The sequence below is a fragment of the Heptranchias perlo genome, chromosome 8, assembly GCF_035084215.1.
Source record: "Heptranchias perlo isolate sHepPer1 chromosome 8, sHepPer1.hap1, whole genome shotgun sequence".
NCBI lineage: Eukaryota > Metazoa > Chordata > Chondrichthyes > Hexanchiformes > Hexanchidae > Heptranchias > Heptranchias perlo.
This window is the reverse complement of record NC_090332.1, coordinates 60,388,739-60,409,091: the sequence shown is the minus strand read 5'-3', so window position 1 is coordinate 60,409,091 and position 20,353 is coordinate 60,388,739. Positions and strand designations below refer to the sequence as shown.

The 20,353-nt window shown below is 43.1% G+C and overlaps 1 protein-coding gene across 5 annotated transcripts in view; it reads left to right on the top strand.

Moving 5' to 3' along the window:
* dop1a (DOP1 leucine zipper like protein A) overlaps nt 1-20,353 on the top strand; it is a 224,271-nt gene that overhangs the window by 84,836 nt on the left and 119,082 nt on the right. For all 5 annotated transcript variants that reach the window (XR_010963688.1, XM_067989164.1, XM_067989163.1 and 2 more), the window contains exons 13-14: nt 16,340-16,573; nt 17,538-18,156. Coding sequence is in view for 4 of the 5 variants with exons in the window: in XM_067989164.1 (XP_067845265.1) it covers nt 16,340-16,573; nt 17,538-18,156 (853 nt within the window). In the remaining variant the exon portion in view is untranslated. The remainder of the gene's footprint in view (nt 1-16,339; nt 16,574-17,537; nt 18,157-20,353) is intronic.

Below are 20,353 nucleotides of genomic sequence, written 5' to 3'. Positions count from 1 at the left end.
GTTGTTATGGACTTCCAAAAGGCGCTGGATAAAGTGGCACATAATAGGCTTGTCAGCAAAATTGAACTCCATGGAATAAAAGGGGCAGTGGCGGCGGCAGCAAGGATACAAAATTGGCTAAGTACAATTCTAAAGTGGGTGCAGGAACAGAGAGACCTGGGGGTATATGTACACAAATCTTTGAAGGTGGCAGGACAGGTTGAGAAAGCGGTTAAAAAAACATATGGGATCCTGGGCGTTATAAATTGAGGCATAGGGGTCAATTTTAGGATGGCCAAGCGGGTGCGTTCGTGGTGGGGGTGGGTGGTTCCTAAAATTGGGGAATCCCGGAGCGGGTCTGGAGCCCGGCTCTAACCCGCCCACTTCCGGGCTCCCCAATAATGCGGGGGCTGTGCGCGCACCGATTCACATGCGGGACTCCCACCGGCAATCAAAGCCGGCGGGATGACAGTTTAGATAGTTAAGGAGGTACTTGAGGTCGTTGACAGACTTCATTGGGAAGAGATTTTAGCAGGGATGTGATTTTGGACTCTCCTGAGCGTGTTTCCCATGCTGTGGGAAACACTCCCTGTTGCAGACGTGTTTCAGTCAGCAGCCATTGGGAGATGCAGAGGATTCCTTGACAGTTGGGGGGAATACCTCATTCATTGCAGCAGGGCACTCTGTCACCTCAGACAAAGTTTTTTGCCTGCCACACTGTTGTCTCCACACTCAAAATTATTACATCATAACCTAAACTCTGCTGTCCAAACACATTTACCTACTTTGCGGACCCCCTCACACTCACACCATCGGGATTGGTGGTGGGGGGGGGTTCCATAGCTGCATTCATCACTCCATTGGAGGACGAGCAACATCACCAGCCTCGCCAGGCACGCCGTCCATCTCCGCCACGTGGAGCTACACAACACAGTGCTGTGCAACAGGCACCTGCACAAAGTAGTCGTGCAACTACACATATACTCACTGTAGGGTGACCCAATGGGTGGCATCAACATGGGAACATAGGAACAGGAGTAGGTCATTCAGCCCCTTGAGCCCGCTCCGCCATTTGATAAGATCATGGCTGATCTGTGATCTAACTCCATATACCTGCCTTTGGCCCATATCCCTTAATACCTTTGGTTGCCAAAAAGCTATCTATCTCAGATTTAAAATTAGCAATTGAGCGCGCATCAATTGTCGTTTGCGGAAGAGAGTTCCAAACTTCTACCACCCTTTGTGTGTAGAAGTGTTTTCTAATCTCACTCCTGAAAGGTCTGGCTCTAATTTTTAGACTGTGCCCCCTACTCCTAGAATCCCCAACCAGCGGAAATAGTTTCTTTCTATCCACCCTATCTGTTCCCCTTTATCTTATAAACTTCGATCAGATCACCCCTTAACCTTCGAAACTCCAGAGAATACAACCCCAATTTGTGTAATCTCTCCTCGTAACTTAACCCTTGAAGTCCGGGTACCATTCTAGTAAACCTACGCTGCACTCCCTCCAAGGCCAATATGTCCTTCCGAAGTAGCGGTGCCCAGAACTGCTCACAGTACTCCAGGTGCAGTCTAACTGGGGTTTTGTATAGCTGCAACATAACTTCTGCCCCCTTATACTCGAGTCCTCTAGATATAAAGGCCAGCATTCCATTAGCCTTCTTGATTATTTTCTGCACCTGTTCATGACACTTCAGTGATCTATGTACCTGAACCCCTAAGTCCCTTTGGACATCCACTGTTCAAGGGCATCAAGGGTGTTCATGGAGAACCTCATGAAAGGGCCTTATTGCACAGGCCAGTCAAGAATGGCCAAGACGTGGCAGTAGTGGTGACAATATAATATGTAATGTGAGTTGATCAGAAATCAAATATAAGTAAAAACCATGACAAACCCTCAAACACCCTTGTGCATCCCCTTCATGCTCCCGACACGTTTGCCTTACACTTCCTACTACACATACATGATGCATGCCCTGTGGCTGCAGCACAGGTAGTGGCAGGTGGGGTGAGGCTGACCGTGAAAGAGATGAGACACAGCCATGAGATTGTATGAGGATTGGGTTGAGTGGTAGCAGTGGGATGAGTACTGGGGAGGTGAGGAAGTGCAGGTAAGATGAGGATGAGGGTTCAGTGGGTGTGAGGGGTGATGTGATAGAGTAGTATTGGCAGTGCAGAAGGAGTTGTGGGGCGGTGATGTGGCAGACGGAGTGTAGGAGAATGAGTAAGAGTACTCACTTCGGCTGACCTGGTTAGGTTATTGAAGCGTCTCCTGCACTGTATGCAGGTGCGTGATATGTTGGTGCTGGTGACCTCCTCTGCCACCTCGAGCCAGGCCTTTGTGGTGGGAGAGGCAGGCGACTTCCTCCCGTCCGCCGGGTGGAAGATCTCCCTCCTCCTCCTCCTCCTCCTCCTCCTCCTCCTCCTCCTCCTCCTCCTCCTCCTCCTCCTCACCCCATCCAGTAAGACCTGGAGTGAGGTATCATTAAACCTGGGAGCAGCCTTCCCGTGGGCTGCTCCATGCTGTAATTTTGCCTATTTTCTGCAGCATCAGTCAGTGGAGGGCTGCCCCTTTTAAATAGGGTTCCTCCAGCTGACAGCCTATGATGTGAGTGCGCAGTCCGCCCGCTGCGCAGCTTTCCAGTGCGAAACCCGGAAGCCAAGGTAAGTGGCTTCAATTTACTTACGATCTTACTGGGCATGTTACCCACGCGCCCAGTCGACCCCCGCTGCCAACCCGCCTCGCTCCTAATATCGGGCCCATTGAGTACAAAAACAAGGAAGTTATGTTGAACTTTTATAAAACACTGGTTCGGCCACAACTGGAGTATTGTGTCCAGTTCTGGTCACTGCACTTTAGGAACGATGTGAAGGCGTTGGAGAGGGTGCAGAAAAGATTTATTAGAATGGTTCAGGGAAGAGGGACTTCAGTTACGTGGATAGACTGGAGCAGCTGGGGTTGTTCTCCTTAGAGCAGAGAAGGTTGAGAGGAGATTTGATAGAAGTGTTCAAAATCATGAAGGGTCTAGATAAAGTAAATAAAAAGAAACTGTTCCCATTGGCAGAAGGGTTGAGAATCAGAGGACACAAATTTAACGTGATTGACAAAAGAACCGAAGGCTATGAGGAAAAGCTTTTTTATACAGCGAGTAGTTATGATCTGGAATGTGTGCCTGAAAGGGTGGTGGAAGCAGATTCAATCGTGGCTTTCAAAAAGGAATTGGATAAATACTTGAAGGGAAAAAATTTGCAGGGCTGCGGGGGAATGGGACGAACTGGATTGCTCTTACAAAGAGCCGGCACGGGCTCGATGGACCGAATGGCTGCCTTCTGTGCCATAACCATTCCATGATTCTACAAATAAAGAGATAAGGGTAAAATTGAAACTAAAGAAAAAAGCGTACTCTTAAGTACGTAGACAATAAAGGATAGGATGACAAAAGGGAATACGAAGAGGTTAGGAAAGAAGTCAAAACAACAAATAGGAAAGCAAAGAGGAACTACAAAATTAAATTATCAAGGAATATTTAAAAAAAAAGTTAAGTATTCGACAGACAAATAACAAAAGAAAAATTAGGATGGGGATAGGGCTACTAAGGGATGCACAAGATAAACTCACAGATAATGACAGCGAAATGGCAGAAATATTGAATGGCTACTTTGCCTCTGTATTTACCAGAGACACTAACAAGGTCGGTATGACAATAGAAGAAGAGATCAAAAAAGATGCAAAGACATGTAAGGTAGAAAGGGGGGAAATAATTGATACCGTAGGACTGGCGGGCAGCTAATGTTATTGCTATATTTAAAAAGGGAAATAGAACAAGTTCAGAGAACTATACACTAATTAGATTAACATTAGTGGTAGGAGAGATAATGGAATCTTTATTCAAAGATTAAAGAAATCGACAATATAATAAAGACTAGGCATCACGGATTTCAGAAGGGAAAGTCATGCCTGACCAACCTCGTTGAATTCTTTGAAGAAATAACAGAGTAAACAAGGATAATGTCGTAGATGTGTTATATTTGGATTCTCAAAAGGCCTTTGATAAGGAACTGCATTGTAGACTCATGACTAAGGTCAGGACATGTGGAGTTAGGGGACATGTAGCGGAATGGATAGCAAGTTGGCTACAAAACAGAAAACAGAGAGTAGGAGTTAAGTGCAGCTACTCAGACTGGCAAAAGGGAAGAAGTGATGTTCCATAGGGATTGGTGCTGGGACCACTGTTGTTCACAATTTACATTAATGATTTGGATTTGGGAATCGGAAGAACGATTTCAAAATTTGTGGATGACACCAAATTGGGGGCTGTAGTTAGTACAAAGGAGGAATGCGTCAAAATGCAAGAGGACATTAATAAACTTGCAGAATGGGCGTGTAATTGACAAATGAATTTCAGTATAGATAAGTTAGGTGGTGCATTTTGGTAGGAAGAATAAGGAGGCCACATTCCGCTTGAATAAGAAGAGTCTGAATGGGAGAGAGGAGCAAAGAGATCTAGGTATAGTTACACAAATCACTAAAAGTAGCGACGCAGGTTAATAAGGCCATAAAAATGACAAATCAAGCACTGGGCTCATTTCTAGAAGGATAGATTTGAAAAGCCGAGAAGTTATGTTAAACTTGTATAGAACCTTGGTTAGACCACACTTGGAGTATTGTGCATAGTTCCAGTCTCCATACTACAGAAAGGATATAGAGGCATTGGAAAGGGTGCAAAAGAGATTCACAGGAAAGGCTGAACAGGCTTGGGCTCTTTTCTGTAGAAAAGAGAAGGCTGAGGGTGACCTGATAGAGATCTTTTAGATAATGAAAGGGTTTGATAGGGTACACGTAGAGAAAATGTTTCCACTTGTGGGGATGTCCAAAAATAGTCGCTTATAAATCCAATAGGGAATTCAGGAGAAACTTCTTTACCCAAAGAGTGGTAAGAATGTAGAATGTGCTACCACAAGGAGTAGTTGAGGCAAATCACATAAGGAAGAAAGGAATAGAAGGATATGCTGATAGGGTTAGATGAAGCAGGAGGCTCATGTGAATCATAAATGCCAACATAGATCAGTTGGGCCGAATGGCCTGTTTCTGTGCTGCAGTTTCGATGTAACCTGATAACCCAAACTGCAAAGCTGCAACATAATCTTACTGTTTTTTTAACATAGTGAGCGCCTTTGATTTAGATTGCTTTTCTTCTGCCAGTGTAGCATTTTGGTAGACTATCCTAATTGTCCAATTTGAGTTGCATGCAATTCTCAGAATGCTATACGGCAGTGAAGTAAGTCATTTGTACATTACACCGTGCCAACCAGAGAAAATATGAACCAAGTGTTAACAGAAAAACTGACTAATTTTGCGGGTGATTATTTGAAGAATTTTTTTTGTTAGCAAGATAGTACTAGAGTAGTGAATTGCAAATACATTATGCCTTGTTTGGCGACCTACAATAATCCTTAATTAGTACTTCTAAATAGTGCCTTTTTTATAGTGGGATTGTCTTTGGAAAAAGTAACCATTGTCCTAGCAGATTTATATTTTATTTAGTAAGGGGTGAAATTTCTCTCTTTTTACCTCCTCCTCTTACTCATACAGATCTTGCAGGGCCATGTGCTTCCTGCGGCTGAGAGGCAAGTGAGTAACTTTGAGACTTCTGTCAATGCCATTCTTCAGCTTGACACTAGGATAGGCTTCCCCTGACTCTTCTCCAGTGGAGAGGTACATAGCTTTTGCTGGAGTCTCAGCAGAATAAGTGGATTACACTTGCATCCCACCACACCATATCCCTGAAAAATTAAGCATGCCTGTGCATCAAAACAGCAGGCTTCGACAGACATTCAAGCCACTATGTCTAAAATAACCTCCAACCTCGTAGATCATGACACATAAGTTTGTAATGCTGAATTTCCTAAAGAGTTTTGATGCTGTGTGGGAGTCCCATAAAATTAATTACATTTTGTGCACAGCTTATTTATAGTACTTCCAAAAGAGAAGAATGACCCCCAAAGCTTGTGTAGGAACTACAGCTTATCTCCTGTACTAATATCGCCTAATCCCATCACAAGTACTTGCTAGATCGGGAAAAGGAGTAATGCTGAAGTAGTGCACCCTGATTGGGGCTTTTATTCAGTGCACATTTTTGAGTTTTATTTTGGTGCTTAGGAAGTTTGGGGTCCTGGTGACAGCAACATCTTAAAGACTTCTGTAGAATGTTTGCCACTTTATATCTATTATATGCCTATTGTGCAGCATTTTTATGGCTTATGCCATGTTTGATGACATCTTTGTGATAACGGTATAGTGTTTCCTGTGTCTTTCCAGGCATTGCAGGTGACTTAAATGAGACCATTTTCAAGAGAGAGTATGGCACAAATTATGTTTTTCCCTTGTGTCTGCTACAAAATGTCTATAGCCAGTACTGTGTACTTAATCTGGCAGTAATACCTTTTTAAATAAAATTTACATTTTTGTCTCTTGTTCTAAAGGCCTGGGATGTGTTTAAAAGACAAGTGAGGATTTGAATGCACCAGTCAGTAAATTCTGTGCAGACTATAAAATGTTTTTTTTAAATCACATTGCTGTGTGCATGTGGAGTTGTCAGGAGTTTCTTAGTCCATCTGCCTGATTCAATTGCAAAGAGCTAATGTAAGTTTGTGGTTCTTGCATGAGCTACTTCATAGATATTGTGACAGAAAGAATAGTATGACTGGCGTATTGATTGAAGAAGTATTAATCTGATGGATCCACAGCCCTATACATCCGTTGCTACTGCAAGAGCCACGTTAATTCGTTCTCACTTCCATAGAGGCATCCAGCAAGGACACTCCTTTCAAAATTACTGTATTGATTTTTTTATTGGGGCCATTAGTAGCAAGTTTTAGCAAAAATTGTTTAATTGAGTGGCTGGTTGTTGCTGGATTTTACAAAATCACCTGATGATGCCAAATAACACAACAGCAAATATTGTCTTTCTCCCTCCAGTCTGGTAAATCTCACCTTCCATCTTTCAGTTGAGGAATTTAGATGTCGATTCAGTTGTAAAGTTAGCTGGACCATTTATAATGCCATCTCTCCAATATTATTATGCAGGTGGGCTGAGGAAAGGATATGGCTAATGCTTCCTTTAACTGGCAAAAAAAAAATCATAGCTGAACTGTAAATACACTTGTGATAATAACTTAAACCTCAAATGCTGATTCACCAGTGTATTTGAGGTCAAATCCATGAGTATTATGCGAGGGCATATTTGGAATGCAGTGCCCTACTTGTGTTTATAAAAATAAGCAATCAATTTTTTTGGTGGAGAAGGGAACAAAGTATCTTAAATGGTACTCAGCGCTCCTAGACCCCAAAATATGGTATTTAGCTTATCTGATTTAAACCTGTGTCACGAGGTAACGTTCCATCAAACTGCGAAGCTTGGAGATGACGAACCAGCCCGTGCCCGCGTGCAGCAAGACCTAGACAACATCCAGGCTTGGGCTGATAAGTGGCAAATAACATTTGCGCCAGGCAAGTGCTAGGCAATGACCATGTCCAACAAAAGAGAATCTAACCACCTCCCCTTGACATTCAACGGCATTTCCATTGCAGAATCCCCCACCATCAACATCCTGGGGGTCACCATTGACCAGAAACTTAACTGGACCAGCCATATAAATACTGTGGCTACGAGAGCAGGTCAGAGGCTGGGTATTCTGCGGCGAGTGACTCACCTCCTGACTCCCCAAAGCCTTTCCACCATCTACAAGGCACAAGTCAGGAGTGTGATGGAATACTCTCCACTTGCCTGGATGAGTGCAGCTCCAACAACACTCAAGAAGCTCGACACCATCCAGGACAAAACAGCCCGCTTGATTGGCACCCCATCCACCACCCTAAACACTCACTCCCTTCATCACCGGCGCACATTGGCTGCAGTGTGTACCATCCACAGGATGCACTGCAGCAACTCGCCAGGACTTCTTCGACAGCACCTCCCAAACCCACGACCTCTACCACCTAGAAGGACAAGGACAAGGGCAGCAGGCACATGGGAACAACACCACCTGCACGTTCCCCTCCAAGTCTCACACCATCCCGACTTGGAAATATATCGCCGTTCCTTCATCGTCGCTGGGTCAAAATCCTGGAACTCCCTAACAGCACTGTGGGAGAACCTTCACCACACGGACTGCAGCGGTTCAAGAAGGCGGCTCACCACCACCTTCTCAAGGGCAATTAGGGATGGGCAATAAATGCTGGCCTCGCCAGCGACGCCCACATCCCATGAACGAATAAAAAAAAATGACAGGATCTTATAGGGGAATAGATTAACCTTACACCAGATAGCAGAATTGGGGTGAGTATGATGTGCAGTCCATGACACTGATCATTCTTCGGCCATCATTCAGCCTACAGGTACAAACGAATAGGCTGCTGCCCAAAGGGTGGGAACAACCCTGAGTTACTGTTCTTTGTTTAAAATGATTGAGTTTCATTTATCTCAGGAAGTACTCGTGTTGAAACTTTATCCAACACTACACCCAGCTTCCTTCGAAAGGAAGTTTCATTTTATTGATTTGAAGAGCCTTTGTGTTCTTTGCAAATGTTTGATTTAGTAACAAAAATGTATGTGAGCCTATCACTAAAACATGTTCAGTGACATAGTAAATGTATCAAACCATGTTATTTCTGAGCTGGTCAAGAACCATCAGGGGAAAGAGATGCTCATTCCTCACATGTGAAGACTTCATCAGCCAGAATGTAAAAGGTTTCTCTTGACAATCTCTACAAAGCAGCTATAGAATCATAGACGTTTACAACATGGAAACAGGCTCTTCGGCCCAACATGTCCATGTTGCCCAGTTTATACCACTAAGCTAGTCCCAATTGCCTGCACTTGGCCCATATCCCTCTATACCCATCTTACCCATGTAACTGTCCAAATGCTTTTTAAAAGACAAAATTGTACCCGCCTCTACTACTGCCTCTGGCAGCTCGTTCCAGACACTCACCACCCTTTGAGTGAAAAAATTGCCCCTCTGGACCCTTTTGTATCTCTCCCCTCTCACCTTAAATCTAAGCCCCCTCGTTATAGACTCCCCTACCTTTGGGAAAAGATTTTGACTATCTACCTTATCTATGCCCCTCATTATTTTATAGACTTCTATAAGATCACCCCTAAACCTCCTACTCTCCAGGGAAAAAAGTCTCAGTCTATCCAACCTCTCCCTATAAGTCAAACCATCAAGTCCCGGTAGCATCCTAGTAAATCTTTTCTGCACTCTTTCTAGTTTAATAATATCCTTTCTATAATAGGGTGACCAGAACTGTACACAGTATTCCAAGTGTGGCCTTACTAATGTCTTGTGCAACTTCAACAAGACATCCCAACTCCTGTATTCAATGTTCTGACCAATGAAACCAAGCATGCTGAATGCCGCCTTCACCAACCTATCCACCTGTGACTCCACTTTCAAGGAGCTATGAACCTGTACTCCTAGATCTCTTTGTTCTATAACTCTCCCCAACGCCCTACCATTAACGGAGTAGGTCCTGGCCCGATTCGATCTACCAAAATGCATCACCTCACATTTATCTAAATTAAACTCCATCTGCCATTCATCGGCCCACTGGCCCAATTTATCAAGATCCCGTTGCAATCCTAGATAACCTTCTTCACTGTCCACAATGCCACCAATCTTGGTGTCATCTGCAAACTTACTAACCATGCCTCCTAAATTCTCATCCAAATCATTAATATAAATAACAAATAACAGCGGACCCAGCACCGATCCCTGAGGCACACCGCTGGACACAGGCATCCAGTTTGAAAAACAACCCTCTGTCTTCTGTCGTCAATCCAATTGGCTACCTCACCTTGGATCCCGTGAGATTTAACCTTATGTAACAACCTACCATGCGGTACCTTGTCAAAGACTTTGCTAAAGTCCATGTAGACCATGTCTACTGCACAGCCCTCATCTGTCTTCTTGGTTACCCCTTCAAAAAACTCAATCAAATTCGTGAGACATGATTTTCCACTCACAAAACCATCCTGACTGTTCCTAATCAGTCCCTGCCTCTCCAAATGCCTGGAGATCCTGTCTCTCAGAATACCCTCTAACAGCTTACCCACTACAGATGTCAGGCTCACCGGTCTGTAGTTCCCAGGCTTTTCCCTGCCTCCCTTCTTAAACAAAGGCACAACATTTGCTACCCTCCAATCTTCAGGCACCTCACCTGTTTACATACATTTACAAAACATTTGCGATTTTGCAATTTCAGCAACGTGATGCTCCAACCTAGCTTTAGTATTAAAACCCATCACCAGTTACAGTACTTGGTATAATTCATTTTGTGGTTAGGAATGTTAGATTACCTCTCTTATGCAGTTCATCCTTTACATACTAAAGTCCTTCCTTACCTGCCCCTCATTTCTCTTAATCAAACTTGGAACTTCTGATTTTTGTTTGTCTATTAAATCCTTCTTCTACCAATTTAGTCTCTGTTGTGGCCATTCATCAAAAGTACGGCGTTGTTCTTCCAAAGCTGTATACACAATGGGATTGAGGAGAACCATATGACTTCTGTTTGGCACCAAGCTTATTTTTTTCCCTTGTCCATTTGCCTCCCTCCTGTCTACTGAAGATGCTGACTCCTTGCTGGGGTGTTTCCATGATAACGGTTGCCCTGTACTATCTTGGTCAATTTCCCATTATTCACGTGTACACCTTGATCGTGTCAGCAGGTTATCAAATAACCAAACAACAAACTGATTTGGAGTTGAGCTGCATTTAAAGAATAAGGAAGGCTATCTAAGGTTGTGTCATTCGAACGTGATTTTATTAATTACATTTATTAAGTCTCCTGCTTTTCTAGGATCCTTCTTTTGGTGTGGCAGAATATATTGCACCTGACAAAACAAGGTGCCTTATTGTCTTTTTTTAATATCTTCATCACATATGAAATTGATGACTGCTGATTTGTCTGCTTAAAATTCGACACAGATGAAGTGTGTCCTTGTGTGTTATAGGACATCAGAGACAACTGAGTACATGACAAAATGCTATCAGTTTGAGGGGGAGGGAAAAAAAAGTACAAACTACAGGGAACTATTCAGGAATGCTTCAGTAATTTCTATTCTCTTCCTGTCCTCTGAGTGTGACAACTGCTTTTTTATAAACCTCTGCTTTCTTCTTTTAAAGCCTACTCGAAGTATGAGAGTACTATGTCAGGTATGGGACCCCCACCCTCATATCACTTCATCTAATCTTTCTGCTTTCTCATCAATAAAACATTCATACCATTGCATGTAATTCTGGAGTGGGCTTGGGGACCCAACATATTTAAAACGTTAGGCTATTTGACGTTTTATTTCTTTTCATCTGTACTAATTTACTGACTCTTCATTTTCAGCTGAAGTGGTGAATGTAATGGAACTATGTCCCTCAGTTACTACTGATTTTGCACGCAAAACCAGCTTGCTTGGGAAAACCTCCAGCATGATCACTGTTTCAGGGCAGCACATTGCAGGCACATACATGTCAATGTTAGTTCTTGACTTCAGGTGGTATTTTAAAGCTAATAAGCTACCAGCTTGAGTTTGGGTTATCAAAGATGGCAGTGGAAAGGAAAATACGGCCCCTCAAGCCTTCTCTGCCATTCAATAACTTCATGGCTGATCTGCCTCAACTCCACTTTCCTGCCCTATCCCAATATCCCTTGATTCCCTTAATGTCCAAAATTCTATCAATCTCAATCTTGAATATACTTAACGACTGAGCATCCACAGCTTTGTGGGGTAGAGAATTCCAAAGATTCACAACCCTCAGTGAAAAAATGTTTCCTCATCTCTGTCCTAAATGGCCGACCCCTTATCTTGAGACCGTGACCCCTAGTTCTAGACTCTCCAGCCAGAGGAAACAGTCTCTCAGCATCTACCCTGTCAAGCCCTCTAAGAATTTTATACATTTCAAAGAGATCACCTCTCATTCTTCTAAACTCCAGAGAGTATAGACCCATTCTACTCTATCTATCCTTGTGGACAATACTCTCATCCCAGGAATCAATCTAGTGAATGTTCGTTGCAACCCCTCTAAGGCAAGTGTATCCTTCCTTAGGTAAGGAGACCAAAGTGATACACAGTACTCCAGCTGTAGTCTCACCAGAACTCTATATAATTTCAGCAAGATTTCCTTACTCTTATATGCCAACCTCCTTGCAATCAAGGCTAACATACCATTTGCCATCCTAATTGCTTGCTGTCCCTGCATGTTAACTTTCTGTGGTCTGTGGTTTGTGTACAAGGACACCCAAATCTCTCTCGGTACCAACATTTCTTAGTCTCTCACCTTTTAAAAAATATTTTGCTTTTCTATTCTTCCTACCAAAGTGGATAATTTCACATTTCCCCACATACTCCATCTGGCACCTTCTCGCCCACTCACTGTCTTTATCCCTTTGCGTCCTCCTCACAGCTTACTTTCCCACCTAGCTTTGTATCGTCAGCAAACTTGGATACATTAGACTCGGTCCCGTCATCTAAGTCATTGATATATATTGTAAACGGGTGAGGCCCAAGCACTGATCCTTGCGGCGCCCCACTAGTTACAACCTACCAACCCAAAAATGATCCGTTTATCCCTGCTCTCTATTAACCAATTCTCAATCCATGCTAATATATTACCTCCAATCCCATGAGTCCTAATCTTGTGTAACAACCTCTTGTGTGCGCCTTATCGAATGCCTTTTAAAAATCCAAATATACTACATCCACTGGTGCCCCCTTATCTACCTTGCTAGTTACTCCATCAAAAAACTTTAATTAGATTTGTCAAACACAATTTCCCTTTCATAAAACCGTGTTGATTCTGCCTAATCATATTATGATTTTCTAAGTGTCCTGTTGCTACGTCCTTAATAATAGATTCTAGCATTTTCACTACTACTGATACCAGGCCTATAGTTCCTTGTTTTCTCTCTCCCTCCTTTCTTGAATAGCGGGGTTACATTTGCTACCTTCCAATCCATGGAGACCGTTCTAGAATCTAGGGAATTCTAGACGATCAAAGCCAATGCACCACTATCTCTGCAGCCACCTCTTTGAAAATCCTAGGATGTAGGCCATCAGGTCCAGGGAATTTGTTGGCTTTTAGTCCTATTAATTTCTCCAGTACTTTTTCTTTACTAACCTTAATTGCTTTAAGTTCCTCCCTCTCATTAGACCCTTGGTTCCTCACTATTTCTGGTCTTCTACTGTGAAGACAGATACAATATATTTAACATCTCTGCCATTTCCTTAATGTCTCCTGTCTCTGCCTCTAAGGAACCCATGATTGTTTTTGCTAATCTCTTCCTTTTTACATACTTCTAGAGGCTCTTACAATCTGTTTTTATATTTCTTGCTAGTTTACTCTCATATTCAATTTTCTCCCTCTTTATCAATTTCTTGGTCATTCTTTGCTGATTCCTAAAACCCTCCCAATCCTCAAGCTAACTACTCTTTTTGGCAATGTTGTAAGCCTCTTTTAATCTAATACTATCCTTAACTTCCCCCGTTAGCCACGGTTGGATCACTTTTCCTGTGGAGTTTTTATTCCTCAAGGGAATGTATGTTCATTGAGAATTATGAATTATTTCTTTAAATCGTCACCATTGCTTTAAATCGTCACCATTGCTTATCTACTGTTGTACCTTTTAATCTAACTTCCCAATCTACCTTAACCAGCTCGGCCCTCATACCTACGGCTTTGTTTAAATTTAAGACCCTAGTTTCGGACTTAACTACATCACTCTCAAACTTAATATGAAATTCTATCACTCTACCCCAGAGGATCCTTAACGATAAGCTTACGAATTAACCCTGTCACATTACACAATACTAGATCTAAAATAGCCTGTTCCCTAGTTGGTTACTTCACATATTGTTCTCGAAAACTGTCTCGAATGTATTCCATGTACTCGTCCTTCAAACAATTTTTAGCAATTTGGTCTATATGAAAATTACAGTCCCCCATGATTATTGCATTAACCTTGTTACATGCTCCTCTAATTTTCTGATTTATGCTCTGTCCAACACAATAACTACTGTTAGGGGGCCAATAAACTACTCCCACCAGTGTTTTCTGCCCTTTGTTATTTCATAGCTCCACCCATACTGAATCTGCATCCTGATTTTCTGAGCTAAGATCCTTTCCCACTACTGCCTTTATATCATCCTTTATTATCAGGGCTGCTTCCCCTCCTTTTCCATTTTGCCTATCCCAGCCTTGGTCACCCTACAACCACATCTCGATAATGGCTACTTGATCAAACTATTTATCTGTATTTGTGCCATTAATTCATCTACCTTGTTACGAATGCTTCGTGCATTCGGATACAGCGCCTTTAATTTTAACTTCTTACAATTTTTCCCTGGTGTGACCTTAGTCACTAAAGCCCTATTACCTTTGTTAAACTCTCTGTCCCTTCCTGACACACTCTGCTTGTTTTTACCCAAATCACGACTCTGCTCTACAGCCTTGACTTTTCTCTTGAGACTTATAAATTTATCCTTTCCTGATAACCCCCCCGCCACTCCTCCACCCTTATTAGTTTAAAGCCTTATTTACCGCCCATCCGAACGGAACAGCTCCCTCTTTCCCCAGTGCTGGTGCCAGTGCCCCATGAAATTAAACCCCTGCTTCCCATACCACTCTTTCAGCCACGTATTTAACTATCTAATCTGTCTGTCCCTATGCCAATTTGTGCGTGGCTCAGGTAGTAATCCAGAGATTATTATCTTTGAGGTTCTGCTTTTTAATTTGGACCCTAGCTCCTCAAACTCCCTCAGCAGATCCTCATTCCTAGTTCTACCTATGACGTTGGTTCCTATGTGAACCATGGCAAGTGGATCCTCCCCCTCCTGCTTCAAGTTCTTCTCCAGCCGCGAGAAGATGTCGTTAACCCTGGCACTGGGCAGGCAATGCAGCCTTTTCGGGACTCCCAGTTCTAGCTGCAGAGAACAAAATCTATCCCCCCTGACCCTACTATCCCCTAACACTGCCGCATTCCTTTTCGGGCCCCCCCCCCCACTTGAATGGCCTCCTGTACCACGGTGCCTCCACCCCTGCATCTGGGGTCCCCTTACCTGCCTGACTCGCAGTCACTTCCTCCTGTCCCAGACCACTAACCAAATCTAAACCACTACCTAACTTAACTGCCTCTTGGGTCAAAGTGTCCAGGTAACTTCTCCTCGCTGATGCATCACAATGTCTGCACCTCGGCCTCCAGCTCAACAACTCTGAGCTGAAGTTCCTCGAGTTGCAGACGCTTACTGCAGATGTGGTTGCCTGGGATCACGCTGCTCGCCACAAACTTGCATATGCTGCAGTTACGGCACAGCACCTGCAGTGCTATCCCTATCTAACCCTGTTTTATTTATTTACTTAAACTTTTTATGTAATTACTTCACTTGGTTTATTTTTAGTTATTTTTGAACTAATTAATTTATCTAGTTTAAGTGATTAATTTAATAAATATTAGCAAGTTATGGGTTCCTAGTTTAAACCACTCACCTGCAGCCACGAACACCAACACTTAACCAATAAACTAAATACTTATACTAACTTAACACTAACCACCAACAGCACTTAAACACCTTGTTTTGTGACGTCAGTTTTTGATTTTTTTTCTCTGTCTATTTCAGACTCACCCCCTCCGATGCTCCTTTATACCCAGCCGCTGCGGGGGGGGATTCCCGCGCTTTCTCTGGGCTGCTCGCTCTCTCGCTGCTCCTCCTTTATACCGGGCCGCTGGGAGGATTCCCATGCTTTTTCTGGGCTGCTCTCTCTCTCCACTGCTCCTTTATACCGGGCTGCAACTGCAACTATAACTATTTAGTTGTGAAGATTTGAAGGAGTGACCCATGTTAATAGTCCATTAATTTCTGATTTCTGCTGGTCCTGCATCAGTAACCTATTAAAAAATTCTTACCCATCCTGCTGGCTTGATTGGGCTGAAGAATCAAGAGCATTTCTCTTCCTGCCCCACTATCCCAGCCACTGAAGAATGATAAAGACTTTGCCAAATCTAAACACTGGGCATCACTATTTAGAGTGGGAAATATCTTCTTCATTCTGGGAGAGGAGAAGTCACTCCTTTCTCCAGTAAATTGACATAGAAAATTAAGTTTCCAAATTGTCAGAGTTTATCAGCTTTAATGAATCCAATATATTTATAGTTACATTTATTCTGGAGAGGAAAATCACAATTTCTGTTTTAAACAGCAAGTTGTTGTTCCACCAGCCTGCTTATGCTATGTCTGTATGGTCAGCTTGTTTGCAAATGGGATGCTGAGGGTAATGTTTCACCTGCCTGTGTTACATTTCTGCCCATTAGGAGACCTACATTGAGATTCAAACGGAGCATTTGCCACAGCTGTTGCTGCGGATGGTATCTGGTCTGACAAGCCACTTGCAGGCTTTGTGCCTCTCTGAGCTCACTGACTGCCTCAAGCTGTGCTCGAAGATACTCAGTAAAGTGCAGCCACCCTTGCTGTCACCTGGGGCAGAATGTAAACTACATTTTCCAGCAGGACGCACCAGTTTTGTCCAACAAAAAGAAGAGAAAAAGGTACACTTTTCTGTTGCGTGGTTCGATGCAGTTTTGATTAAGTATTGCTTTGAATGTATTGTTGGGGACTTAACCCTTTTCTTCATTTTAGGACCCTATTTTCCGAATCGAACACGCTTACACTAGGTATAACTTGGCCAGACACTAAATTAAGAGCATAATTGTACTGTGGGAGCAAAAGGCATGCTTGAGGGGTCAGTCAGCGATCTGCTTACATTAAAAAGGCTGCAAATGATATTTAGAGTGTTTCTAGGCTGTCCAACTAACTATATGGAACATTTTATACTTTTGCATTTTCTTGCAAATTTTCACTGGATCAAGAGCAGGAATCCTGGTTGATTTCCCTTCTCCCACCAACCCAGTGGCAGTGGGGCTGATCACTCCTGCTCTCACAGTTGAGATCAGCTAAGTGAGCAAAGAGCAGGTATTGAACCTGGGAACTTTCCTTCTGGTTTGGATAGCAACCTACTGGATAAACCTGCTGAGCCATCAAGAGAGCAAAAGGGTGTCAGATTGGTCCAACTTTGTAGTCTCTGCCGTTTTCTGCTTTAAGATGCTCTCATCAGTGATGGTACCAGAGTGCCTCTGATCGCATGGTCTCCATGTGAGTAATAAGGATGTTTTTACAGAACCAAAAAAGAAAATTCTGGTGAGTGTAACTATTTCTGTAAAAACGAGCACTTCGAACAAGAATACCTCCTTGTCCCTTTAACATTTTATTTCTGATACTTAAGCTTCACTACAGTAATTATGCAACAGAAAAATCAGAGTTTCAACTGACACATCTCAACCATCAACCGATAACCTTGTTTGTACGGCTGGAGCATCTTCCAATAGATTTTCTGTGCTCTAGAAATAGGGCTTTCGGAATGTTATTTTTTCACTTGGGATTAGAGCTGCATCAATTAGTTAGAATATTTTGGGTTTTCTAAGAATTTTCCTCCAATCAATTTCTTTCAATCAGGTATCATCAGCCAACCTTGGGGCTTCTGGTGATGTGTTTGAAGATGGTGAAAATCCTCCGAGCAGTCAGTCGTCCGAAAGTGGTTTTACAGAGTTCGTGCAATATCAGGCAGACAAAACTGACGACATTGACAAAGTGCTGGGCGAGGGTCAGGATTCAGGGTCGGTGCCACAGGGCAGCACTTCTTCAGAAACTGAAACTGCTTCCACTATTGAGTCTGAGGATACTGTGGTACCATCATCAACATCACAAGAGGCTAAAGTGGCAATGCCTGTGGGGACTTCTACTCAAAAGACAACAATGCAGTACTGCCTGGAGTACTTTGAGCAGTTTTTGACCCAGCTTGTTATTCTTTATATTATTCCCAATGAAATCATTTGCCAGGCATTTGCAACAGCATTCCGTATGGATCTGTGCAGAGACAGAGGCCAGATTGATGACCATGACTTTGTTGGCAAAGGCGATGCAACATCGGCAACAGAGCAACAGCAGGGTTCTAAAGAGTACCATCATGCATTTACTGCTGCATGCCAACTTTTCTTTGAGTGTTCCAGCTTTCCTGTTTACATTGCAGAAGGAAATCTGGCATCTTCACCTCAGGGCAATAAATCGGAAACTGGTAAGTTTTGATGTGCAGGGTGAGAAAACGCTTTTATGCTATGTATAATATAGTCCCCACCTCTTATAGCGGGTGTGTTCATGTGAAGGCGATTTACCCGATATAAACGATGGCCAGTATAATGTGGTAGCGCTATTACAGTATTCTATAAGAATGTTCCTTCTGTGTAGTGACCTTTTGCCCAGTTGTTTCCAGCTCCACTCTGACCAGCATTAAGCTGCAGTCAGTGCTTAATATAAAATGTAGGAATTTTACGTAAGTGCGTTAACCATGATGCTGAACAGAATTTCAACCTGCATGCATATTGAAACTCCATTAAATTTGTTAGGAAGATAGTAGTCATATTTTTGACTATATTAACCAATTAAAAGTGCCCATGTGTTTATCTTATCTGTGAATTTAATTTCTTGGTTTTTTTCAATTATTTTTCTCTTCTCATGTCTTATCTGAAGACACTGACTCTGTCATAAAACTGCTCAGCCACAGCTCTACAGCCAATATAGTGTTGAAAATAGATCAAAGAAAGTGACTCAGGCATCACGGGCTCCACTAATGCACAAGATCTGCAAGCACTGGCCTTAGTGCAGCTATTAAAAACTCTGATGTAGACACACTAACTCTGATAAAGGTTTAAACCCCAACCAGCACATCCTGATGATGAGTCTAACCAAGGTTAGGGATTGGCAATAAATGCTGGCCTTGCCAGCGATGCCCACATCCCATGAACGTATTTTTTAAAAAAAGGTGCAAACAGTTCAGAAGCATCTGTCATTAGTCAATAAATCCCCCTGCCAGTGTAGTTTCCATAAATACGGAGGAAAGCTGACAACTGAAGGTGTGCTGCGTCCACCAATTTGAAGGATGGAAGCTTAAAACAACAGGGTTTGTAGGCATTGACTAGCTATTGCCCCTCCCATGTATTCCGACACAAGACAACACCATTACTTCCTTAGGGACTATGGTCAATAATACTGGCCCATTTATACTGAATGAATCAGCCAAAACAAGTGGGATTGATCCTGTGTCTAAAAAGAGATCCCAGTCTTGCCAGGAGGAGGTGTAAACTTGTAGGAAACAGGACGAGGATAAGTCTTGACCCTCTTTCACATACCAAGTCCCATACCTCTGTCTGCAGTGTGCTGACCAGGTGGAAGTTGGATCTGTGTTTAGGGCTGTGTGAGGTTTTGTGTAGATTTCCAGCTCCCCTGTCCCTATTCCTACAAATCTACGGACCACCCAGCTTCCCTTCTTCGCTCCCATGCTAACTGACGTTATAAATGATTCCCTCTCCTCAAGCACTATGCCGCCCTCCCTTTCAAAACTGCTTTCATCACCCTCTCCTCAAAACCTCACTCAACCCCTCTGTTCTCACTAACTCCCCATCTCCAACTTTCCTTTCCTCGCCAACGTCCTTGAACATGTTGTCACCTCCAAGATCCCTGCCCATCTCTCTGCAGCTCCTGCTTGAACTGCTCTGATCAGTTTTCACCCTCTCCCACAGCATCGAAACAGCCCTAACCAAAGTCAGGAACCACTTTCTCTTTGATTGTGATGTGGTGGATTATTCATCCACGTCATAACCTTTCTACAGCCTTATGCATGGTCAAACACAACATCCTCCTCCAGTCCTCTCTTCTGGCCCTGTAAGACTGTCCATGCTTGGGTCCACTCTTAACTGTGCAATTGTTGTTAGAGCATCTCTAGCAATGGCTTCTCTTCCCACCACAGCATTGTCACTCGGGAGTCAGCCAAAGGGCCATTCTTGGCCCCCTCCTCTTCCTCTTTAACATTATCCACAGACGGCGTCAGCTTCCATATATATGCTAGTTGCATCCTGTTCTACCTCACCCTAGACACGATGCAGGATATGATCCCTGTATTCCACACGCGATCCATCTTAACATCACACGACTTTTAATGGTTACAGAATGTACACGTGAACTGTGTTTCTAGAGTCTCCTCTGATTCTGTGCTGTCGGACTGCAGGCTCAACATCAAGGTTTGGATAAGTCATAATTTCCTGCAGCTAAATTTTGGGAAGCTCAAAGCCATTGTCTTGACCCCTGGCCCAAGCTCCATATCATTATCATCAACTCTGTCCTTCTCCCTTGCCACTGCCTCAGACTGAACCAGACTGTTCACAATCTCAGCATGCTGTTTGATCCTGAGCTGAGCTTACAAACCCAAATCTTGTTTA